Genomic DNA, 23287 nt, shown 5'->3' with positions numbered 1-23287 from the left:
ATAGATGTTTTGAAATATATAAGACATCGTTGCTAACTATAGTTGCCCTACTATGCTATCAAACAGTAGAACTTAACCATTCGAAATAACTATATGTTTTTACACATTAACCAACCTCTCTTAATCCCCTCCACTCCCCCAACACCCTTCTCACAACCTCTGGTAACCACCATTCTACTTTATACCTCCACAAGATAAACTTTTTAAGTGCCCACATATGAGTAAGAACACATAATACTTGTCTTTCTATGCCTGTCTTATTTCACTTAACAGACAACCTCCAGTTTTATCCATAATGCTGCAAATGACAGGATTTCATTCATTTAATGGCTACATAATATTCCATTGTGTATATATACCACATTTTATCTATTTATCCTTTGATGGAAACTTAGGTTGGTTCTATACCTTAGCTGTAGTGAATAGTGTTCCAGTAAACCTGAGAGTGCAGGTATCCCTTTGATTTCCTCTCTTTTGGAGAGACAATGAGTAGCGGGATTGCTGGACTAATTGTATGATAGTTCTATTTTTAGTTTTTTGAGAAACCTCTGTGCTGTTTTCCATGATAGCTGTACTAATTTACATTCCCACCAATAGTATTATAAGAATTCTCTTTTCTCTTCATCCTTACTAGCATTTGTTGTTTTTTGGTAATAGCCATTCCAACTTGGATAAGATGATATTTCATTGTGGGTTTGACTTGCATTTCTCTGATGATTTGTGATGTTGAACGTTTTTCATAGGCCATTTGTATGTCTTCTTTTGAGAAATGTATATTCAGATCCTTTACCCACTTTTAGATGGTATTATTTGTTGTTTATTTTTGCTGTTGAGTTGTTCTAGTTCCTTGAATACTAATATATTCTGGATATTAGTTTCTTATTAAATAAATGGTTTGCAAATATTTTCTCCCATTACACAGGTTGTCTCATCACTCTGTTAATTGTTTCCTTTGTTGTACAGAAGACTCCTATTTTAATATAGTCCCATTTCTGACCCCATCTTTATTGATCTATAACTTTCAAGCACATAGCCTTCTTTTCAATCATATTTGATCTCATTTTTCCTAAAAAGTCTCTCTTTCTTATTCCTGTGTACACTTTAAAAAATGAGAATAATACGATCCTCTTTCTGGAAGCAATACATCATTCTTTCCAATTTGTTTTATATGTCATATGTCATCTCCTTTCTAAAATATGTGTATGTGTATTATGTGTATATGTGTGGTATTGTGTGTGTAAAACTTTCCTGTAAGCTTAGTTATTATTGGAGTAAGAATGTGGAAATTAACCTGCTATCTATCTATGTCTGTCTATAGTATATGTATATTATATATGTTTTATATATATATAAACATGACTAGATGATGAAAAACTAATCTATGTGTATAAAGCAGTGTAGTAGACATTAAAATTTGCCACCCGGATTCCCTTTCAAAGAAGGATCTGTGCTCTAGAGGCTAAGAGTGCTGTTAAGGGACACCCTTCAACTGTCAGTCCCTTCATTGGTTTCCTGACCTCCAGAGAACTTCCTTTTCTGAGGAAGCTTCTTTCCAGGAACCATCCAGTGACTGCTCAAGTTGGAGCAGAAAGGCTTGGCTATTTCAGTCCAGGGACAACTATGATCGGTACTTTCAGCTCTAGAACTCTTCTTCGAGCCAGTTGTGGCTATTAGGCCTCCATCATAGCTAATTTCTCCATCTGCCCAATCCTGCCTCTTCCCTTGACTGCCAAAGGCATTGATTCCAAAGGCATTCGCAATAAACATTCTGAACACTAAACTTCCCCGGAGAGTCTATTTCCCAGGAACTTAACTGTAATAAGTAGTTTGTTTATTACAGCCCTTATCTCTATTTGTTTTGTTTGTGTATGTATCTGATTCCGTTTTTGAACCATAACTAGTTTGAGGGCAAGGGTCATCTTTGAATTTCTGGTATTAAACACAGCAATAGTATTTTAGGCCTCTGTAGAAAAAAAAAAAAAAAATATATATATATATATATATACACACACACACACGTATCTATATTTATCTATGCATACTAATTAACTGAACAAATTTACTAAATGTAAAATTTCTTTAATTTAGAGTTTTAAAGATTTTATTTAAAATGTTTTCCAGCTTTCAGATGAAATGGAGACAGAGAAGAATATAGAGGTACTTAAAATTTCTGTTCTGCCAGATTGTATATCAAGTGTATTATGTAGGACTAAAATAACGTTTACAACAATATAAATATAGCTCTAAATATAGAGAGAGGTACCAGAGGAGAGGGTTGGAAACAGGTATAGAAGCTTTCTCTTTCTGCCTAGTCTTTATTTATTTATGTGTAGTCTAGCTAAAAGTCTTGATCATTTGAGTTTATGTCAAAATGAGTTCTGAAATACAATTTTGTTTTTATTTTAGGTATGGCATATGAATGTACCAGGGTTTTTAATTTCAGAGAAGCAGAACATATGAAGGTTTTACTTTATTTTTTGCAGGGGGGGTGGGGAATGGAGCCTCACTCTCTGGTCCAGGCTGGAGTGCAGTGGTGCAACGCTGGCTCACTGCAACTTCTGCCTTCCAGGTTCAAGTGATTCTCCTGCCTCAGCCTCCCAAGTAGCTATGATTACAGGTGCATGCCACCATGCACAGCTAATTTTTGTATTTTTAATAGAGATGGAGTTTCACCATGTTGTCCAGGCTGGTCCCGAACTCCTGACCTCAAGTGATCCACTTCAGCCTCCCAGTGTGCTGGGATTACAGGCATGAGCCACCGTACCCGGCCGAAGGTGTTTCTTTGATGGGATATATAATTTTTAGTTAATTTAGTAAAAAGAAGTAAAATAATTATGTTAATGAGTGATAGTTAAATGTTGGTCTTCTGTAGTTATACAAATCTACTATATTGAGAAGAGTGAAATATTTACTCTCCTGTTATATTTTCCTCTTTCTAGGGTTGCAGCTTCACAGGATTCAAAGCAAATGAACTTACTAAGCTACCCAGACATTTGGATGCTGAACGAATTTATCTTTTTATTTTAAAAGCCCATAATTTTGATGTAGGTAAATATTTCATTTTATTGTAGGATAAATTTTGACAGTATGATTTAATGAATCAGACCTATATTTAAAGCTATGAGAAATTAAGTGTTTAGCAAGATTTGATCCTTTGGGCATTAAATTTGGCAGGAAAGACAAGTGATGTGTCTAACCCACTGATTACCAGAAAAGAATGTTTTAAACTCTGTGTTACTGCTTTGGGACCCTGAGGTTGCTAGTGTACACTGGCTTGGCATGTAACCGTAACAGGTGTGTTTTCCTTCTTGTCTGTTCCTGCTCTGTCAGCTCAGGATGTTTCAGCCTGATCATTTTTGATCCTGAAATAAGTTGTGAGTGCCCTTCTTCACAACCCTTCTGGGTGTTTCTTTTGAGTCTCCAAGTGTCTGTGGGAATTTTTGGGTAGTATCCCTATAGGGTAACCAAACGATGGGAAACTGCAGGTGTTGGGAGGTCATTAGATCAATAACCAGTGAATACCAGGGCTAAAATGAGGATAAGATGGTTACCTGGTAAAACTGGTCATTTTGCCCTCCATGATTAAATTATCCATGATTAAATGGATACATTGCCATTTAATCCAATTTTGATTAATTGTTTGCTTAGAAAGAACACTAGACAGGCTCAGGATAGGGGCTTATTGGAATAGAAGTCCATGATTGTTTATATTTGTCCTTAGTGGAAAAGGTGGAAATATGGCATGAATCTTACATGTTTGCTGTTCTTGGTTGTCCTTTCAATATCTACTAGCCAAATATGGTTATTGAGCATATGAAATGTGGCTAGTATGACTGAGGAGCTGAATTTTTTATTGTATTTCTTTTAACTACTTTATATATAAATCTAAAAACTAAATTTCATTTAGTTATTAAAATGCTTTTAATTATGCTTGGAACAAAATTACAAACATGTATTCTATGAAGTCTAAATATTAATCTAGTACTTCTGATGAAAATGTAGTGTTCAAGTTGAGATATGCTATCAAAAATATATACCATATTTCAAATGCCTAGTACCAAAAATGGAATGCAAAATATTTTAATAATTTTTATAAAAATTATGTGTTGAAATATTTTAAATATATTTGATTAAATAAAATGTCACTAAAATTAATTTCACTCTTTACTTTTTTAATGTGACTACAAGAAAATTTAACATGTATGTGGCTCATGTTAAATTTCTGTTGGACAGTGCTGATCTGTAAGCATTGAAAGCATACTCTTTATAAAGCCTATTTACATTAACATGTTTTGTAATATATTTTAATCTCCATGCATCTCTCTTTTGTTTTTTTCCATAGGAAAGAGTTTTTAAAATCTGGAAGACTCATTTTCTCTCAGAAGCCTCCATTGCTCTTTTGCATGACTCCTTTTGGTGGTGGTTTCTCCATAAGTTCAGGGTATAGTGATTTTTAAAAATTTCTTTTTAAGTTGATTTTTGGCTTAATTAATTTTTCAGTAGAGATAAGTCTAGTACAAAAATGCTTTTCTGGATGCAACTACAGAGATGAGTTTTTGAGCATTCCACACATTAGAAATCCTATTTGAAGTCTACAGTTCTTTCAGAGGAGTTAAAACTTTAATATAGATTTCAAAAGATTCTGGATCTTTGAAATTAGACTTCATATATTATATATATCATAATATATATCACATATTATATAATTAGAGTCTAAGTCAGATTTTTAATCAGAAGATCCAGAATTAGAAGGGTGAGAATTCTGATTAGGATTGAACAGATAAAGAAGGTGTATTAGTCTGTTTTCACACTCTTATAAAGAACCACCTAAGACTGGGCAATTTATAAAGGAAAGAGATTTAATTGACTCACATTTCCACATGGCTGTGGAGGCCTCACGAAACTTACAATCATGGTGGAAGGCAAAAGGGAAGCAGGCACCTTCTTCACAGGGAGGCAGGAAAGAGAGAAAGGGAGGGGAAAGTGCCACACTTTTTAAACCACAGATCTCATGAGAACTCACTATTACGAGAATATCATGGGGAAAACCATTCCCATGATCCAGTCACCTCCCATCAGGTCCCTCCCTCAACATGTGGGGATTACAATTCAAGATGAGATTTGGTTGGGGAGACAGCCAAACCATATCAGATGTGGTATCTGGGAATCAATAAGAGAAGAAATAAGCAGCACATGAAACTGTGTTTTACTAGAAGAATTTCAGTAATAATATTATAATACCCTTAATGTTCTAAAAAATAGCTCTTGGGACCTTGACTACAAAAAAGACAAGTACCTGGAAAGTGCATCATTCCCCTCCAAACAACAATAAAATAAAGACATTTAACTTATAAAGTCAGTTTTTTTTTAACCCATCATATAAAGTAGATTTCAAAGCAAAGAATGTTACCACAGATAAAGAAAGTAATTTTATAATGCTGAAGTGGTCAACTCATCAACCTGACTTAACAATTCCAAGTATTTATGCACCTAATACAAATGCTTCAAAACACATTTAATAAAAACTTGTAATACTTTAAAAAGAAATACACAAATCAATACATATAGAGACTTCAGTCCCTTCTTTGAATAGTTGGTAGAATATACAGAAAATTAGTAAGGACACAGAATGATATAGAAGGCTTAAACAACACTCTCAAGCAACTTGACATAATTGACATTTATTAAACATCTCTCCTGTATTAGTTGGTTTTGTGCTACAATAACAGAATATAACAGAATGGTGATTTATAATGGACAGAATGAATTGACTCACAGTAGGCTAGGAAGTCCAAGATAGAGGGGCCAGCATGTGGTGAGGGCCTTTTTCCTGCATCATCCCTTGGCAGCAGGTAGAAGATGAGAGAGGGAACAAGCAAGAGGGCCCCTCCTATGATAACAAACACACTTCTGTGATAATGGCATAATCTGTTCATGAGGGTAATGTCCCCAAGACCCAAACACCTCCCATTAGGCCTCATCTCCCAACATCACTGCACTGGGAATCAAGTTTTCAATACATGAACTTTGGGGGACACATTCAAATCATAGCACCTCCCAATAACAGCAGAATACACATTTTTCTCAAGTCCACATTAAACATTTAAGATTAACTATATTCTGAGCTAGGAAAATATCCTAATAAGTTTATAAGAATTCAAGTCAAACACAGTATTTTCAGATCAAAATAGAATTATATTATAAAATAATAACAGATATCTAAAAAATCCCCAAATATTTGGAAATGAACACAATTCTCAGTAACCATGGATCAAATCAGGAATCAATAAGGAAATCAGAAATTCTTTTGAACTAAATGAAAATGAAAACACAGATTAAAATGTGTGAGATATAACTAAAGCAGTATTTAGAGAGAAAATCAAAGAATTAAAATGCCTACATTAGAAAAAAGAGGAAGTTCTCCAAAAAGAGGAAGTTCAGCTTCTACCTTAAGAAAGTGGAAAAAGAAAAAAAAACCAAACCTATGGAAAGCAGAAGAAAATAAAATAATAAAGACCAGAGAGAAAATTAATAACATTAAAAAGAGAAGACAAAGAAACTCAATTAGGCCAAAAGTTGGTTATTCCAGAATTCTAAAAATGAGGTAGCACAAGAGCAGACTGAAGCCTCTGTTTCACTGAGAGTGACCATAGAAGAAACAAAACCCAAATACAGCTCGTTACTTAACTTAATTGAGTCAAGCTCCTAAAAGCTTAGCAAAGGAAGAGGAATGCCTATTCCCAAGCATAAATATTATGTACCTCAGTTTCTACAGGCCTATGAAAGATGCCCAGCTCTCAAACAGAAGGTGTAAGACATATAAAGAAGGAAAGGAATTGTGGGGTTGTTTGGTATGAAAATGATCAGCTTAATGAGAAAATGTCACATTGTTTTTCCAGGTGAATATACAATTTTATACTCCCGTTAATATATTGAGTTCCTATTGTTCCTGAACAACCAGTGGGTCAAAGAAGAAATCAAAAAGGAAGTCAGAAAATACCTTGAGATAAATGAAAACAAAAACACAACATACCAAAACTTATGAGATGTAGCACAAGCAATGCAAAGAGGGAAATTTATAGATGTAAATTCTTACATTAAAAAATAAGAAACCCATAGCAATTAGGCCAGAGAAAGAAATAAAAGTATCCTAATAGAAAAGGAAGAAGTGAAATATCTCTGTTTGTAATAACATCTTATATACAGAAAATCCTAAAGATTCCCCCAAAAAACTGTTTGAAATATTATATGAATTAAGTTGCAGGATACAAAATCAACATTCAAAAATTAGTAGTATTTCTGTACAGTTACAATGAATTATACAAAAAAGAAATCAAGAAAACAATTCTGTTTACAATAGTAATAACAAAAAGTAAAATACTTAGATTTAAACTTAACCAAGGAGGTGAGAAATCTGTATACTAGAAACATAAAACACTGATAAAAGAAATTGACGATGACACAAATAAATGGAAAGATATCCTGTGTTTATAGATGGAAAGAATTAGTTTAATTAAAATGTCTTTACTACCCAAAGCAACCTACAGAATCAATGCAATCACTAACAAAATTCCAGTGGTGTTTTCACAGAGATAGAAAAAAACAGTCCTAAAATTTATATGGAACTACAGAAAATCCTGAATAGTCTGAGCAATCTTGAGCAAAAAGAACAAAGCTTGAAGTATCAGACTACCTAACTTCAAAAATATACTATAATGCTGTAGTATTGTAGTAAAAAACAACAACAACAGAGAATTGACATAAAAACAAACACATATACCAATAGAACAGAAAAGAGAGCCCCCAAATAAATCTACACATTTACAATTAATTGGTTTTCAACAAAGGTGCCAAGAACACATGATGGAGAATGGCCAGTCTTCAATAACTATTGTTGGGATAACTGAGTATCCACATGCAGAAGAAGGAAATTGAGCCCTTATTTCACACCATTTACAAAAATCAAGTCAGCATGAATTAAAGACTTAAATATAAGATCTGAAACTGTAAAACTACTAGAAGAAAACAGGAAAAGCTCCATGACATTGGTTTGTACAATGATTTTTTGAATATGAAGCCAAACGTACAGGCAACAAAAGCAAAAAATAGACAAATGGAATTGCATAAAACTAAAAAGCTTCAGCACAGCAAAGCAAACAGTCAATAGATTGAAGAGAGAACCTGTAGAATGGGAGAAAACATTTGAAAACCATACATCTGATAAGGGATTAATGTCTGAAATATGTAAGCAATTTAAACAACTTAATAGCAGGAAAGCAACCTGATTTTAAAAGAAACAAAGTAAATTAGTAAATTAGTACAGTCATTTTAGAAAATAGTATGAAGTTTCCACAAAAAAACTGAAAATAGAATCACCGTAAGATCCAGCAATCTCGTTTCTGTTTATATCCAAAGGAGTTAAAATTCCTGTGTTGAAAAGATTTGCACTTTCATGTTCATTTTAGCATTAATCACATAGCCAAGACATGAAAGCAACCTGAATGTCCATCAATGGATGAATGGATAAAGAAGATTTGGTATATAAATATATATACACTATATATATTTGGTATATATAATATATAATATATATATTAAAATATATATAGTAATCCATCACAAATATATTTCACAAATATATATACTATGTATATATAGTTTATATGGTTTATAGTTTATATGGATTACTATATGACCTTTAAAAACAAGGATATTCTGTAATTTCCAACAACATAGATGGAACTGGAGGATATTTTGCTAACTGAAATAAGCCAGGTACAGAAAGACAAATACTGTATGATCTCACATGTGGAGTCTAAAAAAGTCAATTTCATAGAAACAGAGAGCAGAAAGGTAGTTACCAGAGGCTGAGGGTGGGAGAAATGGGGAAAGGTGTGATGATCAAATGATACAAAGTTTCAGTTACACCAGAGAAATAAGTTTTAATGATCTGTTATACTGCATGGTGACCACAGTAAATAATATGTTTCAAATTTGATAAAAATAATTTGATAAAATTTTTAAAATGGGCAAAGGCTCTAATCAAATGCTTCTCAAAGGAAGACATAAAAATAGCTATGTGAACAGTATGTGAAAAAATGCTCAACATCACTAATCATTAGGGAAATACAAACCAAAACCACAATGGGATGTCATCTCACACACCTGTTTGATATATGAGATGTTATCTCACATGGCTATTATCAAAAAAGATGCAAGATAACAAGTTTTGGTGAGGATATGGAGAAAAGGAAACACTTGTATACAGTTGGAAATGTGAATTACTACAGCTAATATGGAAAACAGTATGGATTTCTCAAAAACTAAAAATAGAACTACTACATGCTCCAGTAATCCCACTTCTGGGTATACATCCAAAGGAATTGAAATCAATATGTCAAATAGATATCTCTCTGTCCACATTCATTGCAGCACAGTAGCTAAGACAGGAGATCAACCTAAGTGTCCATCATGGAAATCAGCCTAATTGTCTGTCAATGAATGAATGGATAATGTGGTGTAAATGCACAGTAGAATATTTTTGGGCCTTAAAAAAGGAAATCCTAACATTCATGACAGCCTGAATGAACCTGGAGGACGTATTGCCAAGTGGAATAAGCCAGGCTTATAAAGATAAACATCACATGATCTCACTTACATGTGGAATCTAAAAAAGTTGAACTCAGAGAAGTAGAGAGCAGAGCAGTAGTTACAGAGGCTGAGCTGAAGGCTGGGAATGGGCACATGTTCAAAGGGTAAAGAGTTTCAGTGAGACAGGAGGAATAACTTTGAGACCTGTTGCACAATGTGGTCACTACAGTTAATAGTACTATATTATATACTTAAAAATTGCTAAAAGTAAATTTTAAATGTCTCACCTCAACAAATTATAAGTAACTGAGATAATGGATACATTAAGGAGCTTGATTTAATCATTTCACATTGTATTCATATATCAAAATGATACATTGTACCCTATACATACAATTATGATTTATAAATTAAAATTAATAAAACATTAAAAATCAAAGAAGAAAGATCTGAAATCAACCACACCATCTCACATATTAAGTAACTGGAAACAGAACAAATTAAATCCTAAGTTAACAGAAGGAAGGAAATAATAAATATTGCAACAGAGATAAATGAAGTGAAGAATAGAAAAACAGAAAAAAATTAACAAAACTAGGAGTTCTGTCTCTGAGAAGAACAAAATGGACAAACCTTTAGCTGGAATGACTATTAAAAAATAGGGAAGACTAATTACTAAAATTATAAATGAAAGTGGGGACAATATTTTCAGTTTAATGGAGTTAAAAAGGATTATAAGTGCTGTGAACTAATATATGCCAACAAATTGGAATAATGTAGTTGAAGTGGACACATTCTTAGAAACATACAATTTAACAAGATAGAATCACAAAGAAATAGACAATCTAAACATTATAACTATTAAGGAGATTGAATCAGTAATCAAAAACCTCCCATCAAAGAAAAGCCCTGTACCAGATGTACCAGATGGCATCACTGGGGAATTCTACCAACATTTAAAGAATAAACACCAGTCCTTCTGAAACTCTTTCAAAAAGTTGAAGAGGAAACACTTTCTAACTCAACCTGTGAGTTAGAAGGTGTTACTCTGATACTAAAGCCCAAGAAAGACACTACAATAAAAATAACAGAAACTACCAATATCTTTTATGACGAATTTTGACACAAAAATCCTCAACAAAATACCAGCAAATCAAAAGCAACAGCATATTAAAAGGATTATACACCATAACCAATGGGATTTATTCCTGGAATGCAAGGATAATTAACTCATCAAATGTTTGCATGCTTTTTGTTGTCAGGTACTGTGCTAAGGCCTTGAAATACAAAGTTGCAAAAATATGATCCCTGTTCTTATTTAATCTTACTACACTCTTTTAAAATAAGTATATATTACCTACATTTGACAGATGAGAAACCTGGGACTTAATTAACTTGCCCAGGGTAATACAGCTAATGCAAAACAGCCAGTGTTAAAATTTGGGTCTGCATTATGCCAAAACCCATGCTGATTCTCCTATACCAATTGATCTGCTCATAAAAATAAATAAAATTGCTGTCATCATGTAAACAAATTCCAGTTTTAAATTGTAATATTGACTTTAATTTCACACATTTTTTTAAGCCTGACAGAGAAAACCAAGATTGCTTATTCGATAGAATTTCAGAAAGTTATGTGACACTTTTCATGAGCATACCTCTAAGTCGAAAGGATGCATTCTTTCAGGTAAACATTGAAATTAACAGTTATGCTAATTATTTTTAAAGTGAATGAAATAGAAAAAATAGTTATTTTATTTAAACCTGTATGAGAATATATTTTGTTACTTTTGAAAGCAAAGTTGTCTGGTGTAGAGTATTAGTTATATTTTAAAAGTTATGTTCTTATTAACCCCTCAAAATATTGTATTCCCTGGCATCAAGGTCTTATTTAATCTCCCTAGTGACTACAGGTACTTTGTTTGCATAGTAATAATTTTAAAACTATTGACTCATTCTATGTATGTTCCTGTCTTTTTTCTGTTTACCTACAAAATTATTTATGACTTTTACTTTATAATGAATCTTGATCCATTTAGGAGGACTTTGCAAGTTTATTTTATGCCCAAGGACTAAGCACCTGTTACAGTAAAGTACAATGCATAAAATTATGAATCAAATGCTTGCCATGCTTTTCTGTTATTGTACTAACTGATGGATAGGATTGACTCAAATAAGTAATGTCCCTGGGTAGTGTGAAATGAAGATGGTAGGAATCTCACTGAGTATTTTTAAGTTTACTACTTAGCATTTCAAAACACAAGCCATATTCAGATATGTTGTTACATTAGCAGTTTATAAATCAGAAATCATAGTAAATACTTTGGAGTTTGTAAATGTTTTCATGAGAAAGCCATACCCAAAATAAAAAGGTAAGTGTGTTTCATGATGAAAATATAAACAAGCCTAAATTCACAAATTTGCCAAATATTTATATTTAATCTTGACCTATCTTACTCACAAACACATTTGTAAAGTATGATAGAAAGAAACTACCATTAGTAGACTGGAAATAAGGAGACTTGGCTTCGTGTCCAGAATTTGCTACTGATTACCTGGGTGATTTCAGCAAGCCACTCAATCTCTCAGGTTGACAGCTGGGTTGTGTATCAAATGAAGAGGTTGATTAGATCTTGATTATTTAAGACAGTGATTCTTAAATTTTTATCAAACAGTGATGTTCTGACAGGTTTTTACTTATTTGCAGCAAAAAGTTAATGATTAGGCATGTTGCAATTAAATTGTCTAAAGATCACAAAAACACCTGTTTCTGCTACCCATATTCTTTCAGTTAGTCTATTCTTCTACGGTTTTTATATTTTAACTATTTACTGAGAGTGCCTAGTCCACCTACATGATTTTATGAAATCAAGCATGCTTTAATACAGGGTCCTTAAGAAAAGGATAAGAGGCTTTTAAATATGGACAAAGAATAAAATGGTGGTGACATTGTGTATCCCCCATTCTTTAGTTTCTGTTTCTGCTTTTATGATCCAAATATTCTTGCTTGTGATGGATGTGTCTTTTGATAGATTTTATACTTACAACCTCTCTCAAACCATGATTTGACTTTTTCTGGGTTCTGATTTTCAGTAACTTTTTCTAAGAAGAAATTAGAAGTTGTTTGATTAAGTCACGAAGCCTCATTTGAGAACAGAAAAGATGTACTTAATGATTAGACTCCTTGACTTGCACTGTCTTCCTTTAAAACTCCCTGTCCATGCATTTATATGTGAGAGCCACCTCCCTTCAGGATCTCATCTCTTTTTGACCATAATTTCAATTATTTTTAACTAATTCAAATAAGTGAGGGTTTTGTTACTATCAATGCATCTGATTTATATTTTCTAAGGAAGATAAATGTATTAATATTTAAGAAAGAAAACAAAAACTATCTTCTGGTCCACTATTTAGCACAAATTAATGTGAACCTAAATATATTTTGTATGGCTTTTACTTTCCTTTCTTCCAATGTCACACAGTGATAGTCTCTCAGAAATTTTCCAAATAGTTTGACACTTAATCTCCATCTCCTGAAGGCAGGATATTCATAGAAAATGTTTAGAAGTTCCCTTTATTCACCTTATTCAGCATTTTAATTTTAACCATTGGTATAATTTATGTATCACAAATAGAATATGTGATCATTTCTGGTAGAAAAAAAATGCTCATGACTCATTTAATAAAATTAAATATGTCAACATATTATAGAGTTTTTCCTTTCTCCCTTCACTTCCCAAGAAAAATGATAGAGATCTTAAAAGAATACTGTCACTTACCAGCAAATTTGAGCACTAATAGATTGACTGTATTAGTCTCCTACTAATGTTGTAAAAATTATATATTTAGTGGCTTAAAGCAATAGAAATTAATTTTCTTGGCTATGGAGGCCAGAAGCCCCAAATGAGTCTTACAGGGCTAAAATCAAGGCATCAGCAGGACCAATGTCTTTAAGAGGGCCTGGAGGAGAATCTATTCTTTGCCTCTTCTGTCTTCTGGTGGTTGCCAGTATTCCTTAGCTTATGGTTGTATCACTCCAATCTCTGCTTCTATTTTTGAATTGCGTTCTCATTTTCTATAGTCAAATTTCCCTCGGCTGCTCTCTTATAAGGACACTTGTGATTACATTTAGAGCCCATGGGATAATCTCCTTTTTTTAAGTGGGGATTAAGTTAAGATCTTTAATCTTAACCCCCACTGAAGATCTTTATCACATTTGCAATATGCTTTTGCCTTTTAAGGTAACATTTACAGGTTCCAGGGATTAGAACATGTATATATTTTGCACCAATATTCAGTCTATCACAATGACTTGTAAGAGACCTTCTAATTCTAAAATTTTACAAAGTGATGACCTTAATGCATGATTATAAATACTTACCTGAATGCAGAGTATGCAAATAGTTGTATCAATTTGTCTTTAATGTAAAAATATTGTGTTTTTCTATATTGAGTCACTCCCTGAGAGGAATTTAATAGTTTAGGGATTTGAAAGCTAACAGGATACTGGTAGTCCCTTTTATTTGTTGATTTCTGATTTTTTTTTCTTTTTTTTTTGAGATGGAATCTTACTGTGTCACCCAGGCTGGGAGTTCAGTGGTGCAGTCTCAGCTCACTGAAACCTCTGCCTCCCAGGTTCAAGCGATTCTTCTGCCTCAGCCTCCCGAGTAGCTGGAACTACAGGTGCCCACCACCACCCCCAGCTAATTTTTGTATTTTTAGTAGAGACAGGGTTTCACCATATTGGCCACACTGTTCTCGAACTCCTGACCTCATGCTCCGCCTGCCTCAGCCTCCCAAAGTGCTGGGATTACAGGTGTGAACTACTGCACCTGTGGCCTCTGATTATGGTTTTAATATTGAAATAATACTGATTGCACTATGTAAACTCATGCAAACAACCTACAGTTACTTTAAAATGTACTTTTTATTGTTATGGCTCATATGCATCATTTACAAAAATTGCTTTTAGGTTCAGGGAGTGCACATGCAGTTCATTACATGGGTATATTGTATGAAAGATCCTGTCATTCAGGTAGTAAGCATAGCATAGTGAGTTTTTCACCCCTCACTCCCCACACCTCCCTCCCCTATCTAGTAGTCCCCAGTGTCTATTGTTCTCATCTTTATGTCCATATATATTCAATGTTCAGCTCCCACTTAGAGAACATGTGGTATTTGGTTTTCTGTTTCTGTGTTAATTAGCTTAGATTAATGGAGCTGCAACTATGTTGCTGCAAAGGACATGATTTTGTTCCTTTTTATAGCTATATGGTATTCAATGTTGTTTATGTACCACGTTTTCTTCATCCAGTCCACCACTGATGGATAGTCAGTGGTGGTCTTTGCTATTGTGAATAGTGCCATGATGAACATACAAGTGCATGTGTCTTTTTGATAGAATGACTTATTTTCCTTTGAGTAAACATGCCGTTATGGGATTCCTGGGTCTAATGGTAGTTCTGTTTTTTAAGTTGTTTGAGAAGTCTCTAAACTGTTTTCCACAGTAGCTGAACTAATAAACATTTACACCAACAGTGCATGAGCATTTTTTTTCCTCTGCAGCCTTGCCAGCATCCATTGTTTTTGAATCTTTAATAATGCATGCTCAGACTGATGTCAGAATAGTATGTCACTGTGGTTTTGAGTTGCATTTCTCTAATGATTGGTGATATTAAGCATTTTTTCATATGTTTGTTTGCTGTGTGTATGTCTTCCTTTGAGAATTGGCTATTTCCTTTATCCACTTTTTAATGGGATTATTTCTTCTTTGTTGAATTGCTTAAGTTCCTTTATAGATTTTGGATATTGAGCCTTTGTTGGATAATTAGTTTGTGAATATTTTCTCCTATTCTGTAGGTTGCCTGTTTATGCTTTTGATAGTTTCCTACGTTGTGCAGAAGCTTTTTAGTTTAATTAGATCCTGCTTGTCAATTTCTGTTTTTGTTGTAGTTGCTTTTGCAGACTTAGTCACGTCTGCCAAGGCCAATGTCCAGAAAGGTACTTCCTAGGTTTTCTTCTAGGATTTTTATAGTATTACATCTTATATTTGTCTTTAATCCATCTTGAGTCAATCTTTGTATATGGTGATAGGTAGGAGTCCAGTTTTATTCTTCAGCATATGGCTAGCCAGTTACCCCAGCACCATTTATTGACTAAAGAGTCCTTTCCTGATTGCTTGTTTTGTCTACTTGTTGAAGATCAGATATTTATAAGTGTGCAGCTTTATTTCCGGCTTCTCTGTCCTTTCTGTTTGAATATGTGTCTGCTGTTGAACCAGTACCATCCTATTTTGGTTACTGTAACCTTACAGTGTAGTCAGAACTCAGGTAATGTGATGTCTCTAAATTTGTTCTTTTCGCTTGGGATTGCTTTGGCTGTTTGGGCTCATTTGTGGTTCAGTATGAATTTTAGAATAGATTTTTCTACTTCTGTGACAAATAGCATTGGTAGTTTGATAGGAATAGCATTAAATTTGTGGATTGCTTTGGGCAGTATGGCCATTTTTAACAATGTTGATTCTTCCATTCCACAAGTATGGAATGCTTTTCCATTTGTTCGTGTCACCTATGATTTCTTTGAGCAGTGTTTTGTAGTTTTCCTTGTAGAGATCTGTCACCTCCCTGGTTAGCTGCATTCCTGGGTATTTTATTTTTGGCTTTTGTAAATACAATTGCATTCTTGATTTGGCTCTCAGCTTTAACATTATGGGTGTATAGAAATGCTACTGAGTTTTGTACATTGGTTTTATATTCTGAAACTGTACTGGAGTTGTTTATCAGTCTTAGGGACCTTCTGGAAGAGTCTTTAGGATGTTCTAGGTATGCAATTATATCATTAGTGAAGAGAGATAATTTGACTTCTTTTACTATTTGTATACCTTTTATTTCTTTTTCTTGCCTGATTGCTCTGGCTAGGACTTCCAGTACTAGTTAATTAGGAATGGTGAGAGTGGGCATCCTTGCTTTTTTTCAGTTCTTATGGGGAATGCTCCCAGCCTTTGCCCTTTTGGTATGATATTGGCTATGGGTTTGTCATGGATGGCTCTTATTATTTTGAGGTATGTTCCTTCAGTGCCTACTTTTTTGAGGATTTTTATCATGAAGCGATGTTGAGTTTTATCAAATGCTTTTTCTGCATCTGTTGAGATGATCATTTTTTTAAAAAATTCTATTTATGTGGTGAACCACATTTGTTGATTTGTGTACATTGAGCCAATGTTGCATCACAGGAATAAAGCTTATTTGATCATGGTGAATTAACATTTTGATATACTGCTGTATTTGTTGGCTAGAATTTTGTTGAGAAATTTTGCTTCTGTGTTCATCAGGGATATTGGCCTATAGTTTTTTTTTTTCCTTTTGTCTTTTCCAGATTTTGGTATCAGAGTTTTTGAATTGAACACTTTATCATTATGTATGGCCTTCTTCATCCTTTTTTACTGTTATCAGTTAAATGTCTGTTTTATCTTATAAGAATAGCTACTCTTGCTCTTTTTTTGTTTTCCCTTTGCATGGTAGATCTTTCTCCAACCCTGATGCTGGTTTGGTAGAATATGTGAGGAGAAGCCCTGCTAAGGTTCCTCAGTTTCTTTGAATAGTTTAAGTAGGATTGGTACCAGCTCTTCTTTGTTCAACTGGTAGATTGTACTATGAGTCTATCTGGTCCAGGGTTCCTTTTGGTACATAGGTTTATTATTATTATTATTATTATTATTATTATTATTACTACTACTGATTCAACTTCAGAATTTGATATTGGTCTGTTCAGGGTTTCAATTTCTTCCTGGTTCAGTCATCAGAAGTTTTATATTTCTAGGAATTTATTATTTATTCTAGATTTTCTAATTTGTGTGTGTAGAGTTCATAATAGTCTCTGAGAATCTATTGTATTTTTGTGGGATTGTTTGTAGTATCTCCTTTGTCATTTCTGACCATGTTTATTTGTATCTTCTCTCTTTTTCTCTTTATTAATCTAGATAGTAGTCTATTGACATTGTTTATCTTCTCAAAGAATCAGCTTTTGACTTGGATGATCCTTTGTCTGGATTTCTGGGTCTCAACTTCATTAAGACCTGCTCTGATTTTAGTTACTTCTTGTCTTCTACTAGCTTTGGGGTTGTATTGTTCTAATTTTTCTGGTTCCTTTAGGTGTAATGTTATACTGTTAATTTGAGATCCTTGTAACTTCTCTATGTAGGTGTTTAGTGCCATAAACTTTGCTCTTAACATTGCTTTGGCTGCCTTACCAGAAATTTGGGCACGTTGTATCTCTGTTTTCATTCATTCCAAATATTTTGTTTATTTCTGCATAACTTAGTTGTTTACCCAAAAATCATTTAGGAGCAAGTTGTGTAATTTTCATGTAATTTTGTGGTTTTGAAAGATCTTCTTGATATTGATTTGTGTTTTTATTCCACTGTGGTATTATTTAACTTTTTTTGAATTTATTGAGACCTGCTCTATAGTTGAGCATGTGGTTGAACTTAGAGTAGGTTCTATGTGAAGATGAGAATAATGCACATTTGTAGTTGATAGGTGGAGTGCTCTTTAGATATTTATTAGGTCCAACTGATCAAGTGTTGAATTTAGTTCAGAACTTCTGTGTCAGTTTTCTGCCTTGATGATCTGTCTAATGCTGTCAGTGGAGTGTTGAAGTTTCCCACTAATATTGTGTGGCTAAGTCTTTTCATAGGTCCATAAGTACTTGTTTTATGAATCTGGGTGCTTCAATATTGGATGTGTATATATTTAGGAAAGTTAAGGCTTCTTGTTGAATTGAACCCTTTGTCATTATGTAGGGCCTTCTTTGTCCTTTTTTACTGTTATGAATTAAATGTCTGTTTTATCTTATAAGAATAGCTACTCTTGCTCTTTTTTTGTTTTCCCTTTGCATGATAGATCTTTCTCCAACCCTGAGGCTGTAGGTGTCATTATATGTGAGTTGGGTAGATAGATGAGTCTTGTCTTTTAAGTCAACTTGCCACTCTGTTCCTTTTAAGTGGGGCATTAAGACCGTATACATTCAAAGTAAGTATTGATATGTGAGATTTTGATTTTATTGTGAAGTTCTTAGCTTATTGTTTTGTATCTTCTATTATGTAGTTGCTTTATTGTGTATGTGGGTTATATACTTCAGTTTAATTTTGTGTTAGTAGGCATCTTTTTTTTTGTTTCTACATTTAGAACTCCCCTAATGATATCTTATAAGGCTGGTATAGTGGTACTGAATTACCTTAGTGATTGCTTGTCTGAAAAATATTCTATTCCTCCTTTACTTATGAAGCTTAGTTTAGTGGGATATGAAATTCTTGGTAGGAATTCATTTTCTTTGACAGTGCTGAAAATAGACCTCCAATCTATTCTGGCTTGAAAGGTTTCTGCTGAGAAGTCTGCTGTAAGCCTGATGGGATTCCCTTCATACATAGTCTGACCATTTTCTCTAGGTGACTGTAAGATATTTTTATTAGCATTGGCCTTAGACACTCTGGTGACTGTGTGTCTTCATGATATTCATTTTGTATGGTATCTGGCAGGTGTTCTCTTGATTTCTTAAATCTGGATGTCTATATCTCTAGCAAAATTAGGAAATTTTTCTTGAATTATTTTTTCAAATATGTTTTCCAGGTTGTGAACTTGTTCTCCTTCTCTTTCAGAAATACCAGTAATTCATACGTTTGGTTGCTTTACATAATCCCATTTTTTGATACTTTGTTCATTTTTTTATTATTATTATTTTTTCTTTATTTTTGTCTGACTGGGTTAGTTCAAAATACTGGTCTTCAAGCTCTGAAAGTGTTTCTTCTGCTTCGTCTAGACTATTGATAAAACTTTCAGTGGTATTTTGAAATTTCTTCAGTGAGATTTTTATTTCCGGTGCTCTAATTAATTTCTTTTCATGATGTTTAGCTCTTCCTTCATTCCCTGGATTGCTTTAGAAGTTTCTTTGTGTTGATTTTTAATCTTTTCTTGAATCTCATTGAGCTTCTTTGCAATCCATGCTTTAAATTCTTACTTGTCATTTCTGAGTTTCTTTTTTGGTCAGGAACCATTGCGGAGGAACTAGAGTGATCCTTTGGTGGTGTTGCAACATTCAGATATTTTTGGTGTCAGAATTTTTTTTTTGGAGACAGTCTTGGAGTCTCATTCTGTCACCCAGGCTGGAGTGCAGTGACACAATCTCAGCTCACTGCAACCTCCACCTTTCAGGTTCAAGTGATTCTCCTGCCTCAGCCTCCTGAGTATCGGGGATTATAGGCATGTGCCACCACGCCCTGCCAATTTTTGTATTTTTAGTAGAAACGGGGTTTCACCATGTTAGTCAGGCTAGTCTCGAACTCTTGACCTTGTGATCTGCCCACCTCAGCCTCCCAAAGTGCAGGAATTACAGGCGTGAGCCACCACACCCGGCCCATGGTGTCAGAATTCTTATGCTAGTTCCTGCTCATCTGGGGAGGAGTGGATGGGTCTTTTGGCTTTGCCTCTATTGCCTTATGGTGTTTTGGCTTTGCTTCTATTTCTTTATGCACTTCTGTGGGCTGGTTTTATATTGAGCTGTGCAGTTTGACCTACAAGTTGGTCAATAGTGCTTTCAGGTGAGAGCCAGTTGCAACATAAGCAGGTAGGTATGTACCTGATCTTTGTTTATTGAGGTGCTCTCTGTTGTTTCAAGTGAAGGACTGGACATTGGAGTACCTGGTGCCGTAAGCTAAGCTTTCTGTTCTGTGGGGTTGGAGAGACACAGCTGCATCAAGCTGGAGCCCCTTGCTTTCCCACAGATACACAAATGGCAAGCACAGGCACCTGCCCTGATGAGGGTTAGTGGGAGGAGTTCCTTATGAAGTGCACTAAAGACTTGCAGGGAGTTGAGATGGCTGCACCAGCTTCTTGTCCTACATAGGCAGGAACTTGATCTGTTTTCCTATTACACAACTGTTCCAGGGTTCATGACTCCTAGTTTAGATTCATATTCTAGTCTATCTCTGGACTACAATGAGGTTGAGAGCCACAATAAATACCTATTTTGTGACTATCTGTGGGAGTGGTTTCAGGGCATAATTTAATCTCTGAACCTGTTCAGACAGTTTTATGGCTCACCTATTTGCCAGTGTAACAGTACTGCTGCTGCTTGTAAATAGTGGGTGGGTGGGGGGCAGTTTTCACCTTTGGGCCCACATGAGTGAGTTTTTGTTCTGGTGGTGGTGGCTGGATAGGTCAACCTGACTTCAGGCCCCGGGGAAGTGGTCCAGTGCCTGTAGAGTTAGAACAGGGTAGATAGGGTATAGGTAGGTAATTCCCAGGCTCCTAGATGGCTTGCAGAACAGTGAGTATGAGTCCTGAAAGGGCTGTGCCAAAATCAGGCGAACACAAAGTTCAAATGCTGGTTGTGGTGAAGAGTGGCGGGTTGGTCCCTGGATCACTGGCCAAACTCTTAGGTGGCGGCAGGTAGAATGCTTAGATGATGGAAACCAGGGGCAGGCAGAACACTTAGGTAGGGGGGGAACCAAAAGGAATATCACAAACCTGTGGCAGTTGGGTTTTCAGAATGGCTCGGGACTGCAGATGAAATGTTCAAGTAGGGTAAGGTTGGCTGTGCAATGGGCCTTTCACTGAGGAGGGGAAGATCCCTCAGCTGGGGCAGTGGAGACTGGCAGCTGTGGGGCACATGGCACACTTGTACTTCACTCTTACCCAAGCAGTGCTGGACTTCACTGTCAGAACAATGCAAAGGTGCTAAGTCTTGTTTGTTACCTTTTGGAGTTTTGTCAGAGAAATGCAGACCTGTGATGGACAACAGGTGTTTAGGTGGATCCAGGGCTGCTGCACTGGGAACCCAAGTTGACAAGCCCTGCCTTGCAAGGAGCAGTGTGGGTAGGGGTCACACGGTCTTCAGTCTGGGTGCTTCCTGGAGAAATGTAGAGCTGTGACCACCCACAGTATTCAGGCAAAGTTGGGGCTGCCACATTAGGAGCCCAAGTCAGCAAGCCCTGCCTGGTGAGGAGCAGTGGGGATAGGTGGTCACATGGTCTGTAGCCTGGGTACTTCCTGGAGAAGCTCAGAGCCATGACCACCCAGGTTCAGGTAGGGGTGGGACCACTCTGCTGGAACCCCATGCTGGCAAGCATTGCCTACTGAGGAGCAGTGGGGCATTCTGGCTGCTTCTTTGCACCATGGCTGTAGCCTCTGTTGGGGCTACAGCAGATGGCACTGCACTACTCAGGGATTCAAGGCCTGTAGGGCTCCAGGTGAGCTTGAATGATTCTTCTGCAAAGACTCTAAGTGGCTCTCTGTCTCAATCTGGAGGCTCCTGGGGGTCAGGAATATCTCTTATGTCTGGGATTGCAAAGGTCTATCACAGAAGTGTAGATCCCCTCAGGACTCTCACTCACTCACCTTTCCCTGCATTAGGGAGCTTCCCCCAACTCTACATCAGTTCTGGGTGGGCAGCTGCCTGGCTTCAATCCTCTTTGTTCTTTGTTGGTCCTGTTGCTTCCTTGGTGAATCTTCATCGCATCTCCTTGACAATCTACTTGAGGAACTAGTATTTACTCACCAGTTTGTTTCATCTCCATAAGAGCAGCGTATACTAGCTGCTTCTGCCATCTTAAACTCCTTTATACATGACTTTCGCCATCTTAAACTCCTTTATACATGACTTTCTAAAAGAGGATAGCAACAGCAAAGTTAAGTGAAATGAATAATTATGAAGCCTTAATTGTTAATTTTATTCTCTATCTGAATTAAGTTTTTTTCACAAAACATTGTCAGATTGACTGGATTTTTAACTCTTACTTGTTTATGTCCCTCAATTAAAGGTACAAAGAAGTAATAAAATGGCCAAAAGCAAGTTATAAGAAAAAAAGGCATGTATGTTTCATAAAGTAAATAATAATTTCTAAGGTGGCTGACTAGATGCAACCAGGAGGAATATCTGCTCCAAGGGACTGGGATATTGGGAAGACTGGTGCACTCTGAGGATGTCATCAGAGGGAAGGCATTGAGAGTGGATGTAGGGAGAACACACATGCTGGGATGGAGGGAGAGGAATATGGGAACTCTGCATGGGGCTGTCATGCATGGGGACTTGTTTCTGGCCCCAGTGACTCCTGGGGAAGAGGTGAGGTGAGCAGGCAAGGGGCAACCCACTCTCATCAGGGACCTCTGGAATCCTGGCAACAAAGGACCAGTGACCCCTATGGACACTTGAGCTAGCAGGGAGAGCTGGTTGGAGATATGTTGGGGCAGAACTCTAGCCTGTGCAGAGGCCAGAGGGATTAGTGCGGGAATGTCTGTGATGGAGCACAACAGGAATGCCCATATCTGAAGGCTTGCCATGCTGCCCTAGGAGACTTTCGTTTTAGGGGAACTGTCAGATCTGAACAGAGCAGGATATCCTTGCCTGGGAGATGGGCCAGTCTTACCTGAGTGCCCCCTGTCTACCAGCCTCTCCTTTGGTCCAGCCTGTCCATGGTTGCTTGTAGTATGTCATTGGATGACCAAATGGGCTGCCTCCTGGGGGCCTACATTAAAGCTCTTGCAGTGACAAACAGTGCCTGGCCATCAAGAGTTCCAGCAGAATGGCCCCTGTCTGATGAACTGCTTTCGCTGGCACCACACATCAGAGTGTTGTGGCCTGTGGCCCAAGAACACTTTGGCCCACCAGCACAGCAGGTTTCTAACCTCAAGGGGCCAGGGAG

The 23287-nt window shown here is 35.9% G+C and overlaps 1 protein-coding gene across 2 annotated transcripts in view; it reads left to right on the top strand.

Annotated features, from left to right (window-relative positions):
* Window positions 1–23287, top strand: part of FAM227B (family with sequence similarity 227 member B) — a 279192-nt gene that overhangs the window by 29251 nt on the left and 226654 nt on the right. For both annotated transcript variants that reach the window (XM_025390814.1, XM_025390815.1), the window contains 4 exons: window positions 2122–2157; window positions 2940–3044; window positions 4343–4441; window positions 11177–11278. In XM_025390814.1, coding sequence (XP_025246599.1) covers window positions 2122–2157; window positions 2940–3044; window positions 4343–4441; window positions 11177–11278 — 342 coding nt within the window. The remainder of the gene's footprint in view (window positions 1–2121; window positions 2158–2939; window positions 3045–4342; window positions 4442–11176; window positions 11279–23287) is intronic.

Source organism: Theropithecus gelada, chromosome 7a (assembly GCF_003255815.1).
Source record: "Theropithecus gelada isolate Dixy chromosome 7a, Tgel_1.0, whole genome shotgun sequence".
NCBI classification, from domain to species: Eukaryota; Metazoa; Chordata; class Mammalia; order Primates; family Cercopithecidae; genus Theropithecus; species Theropithecus gelada.
The sequence above is the reverse complement of the archived record's forward strand: the minus strand, read 5'-3'. Positions and strand labels throughout refer to the sequence as shown.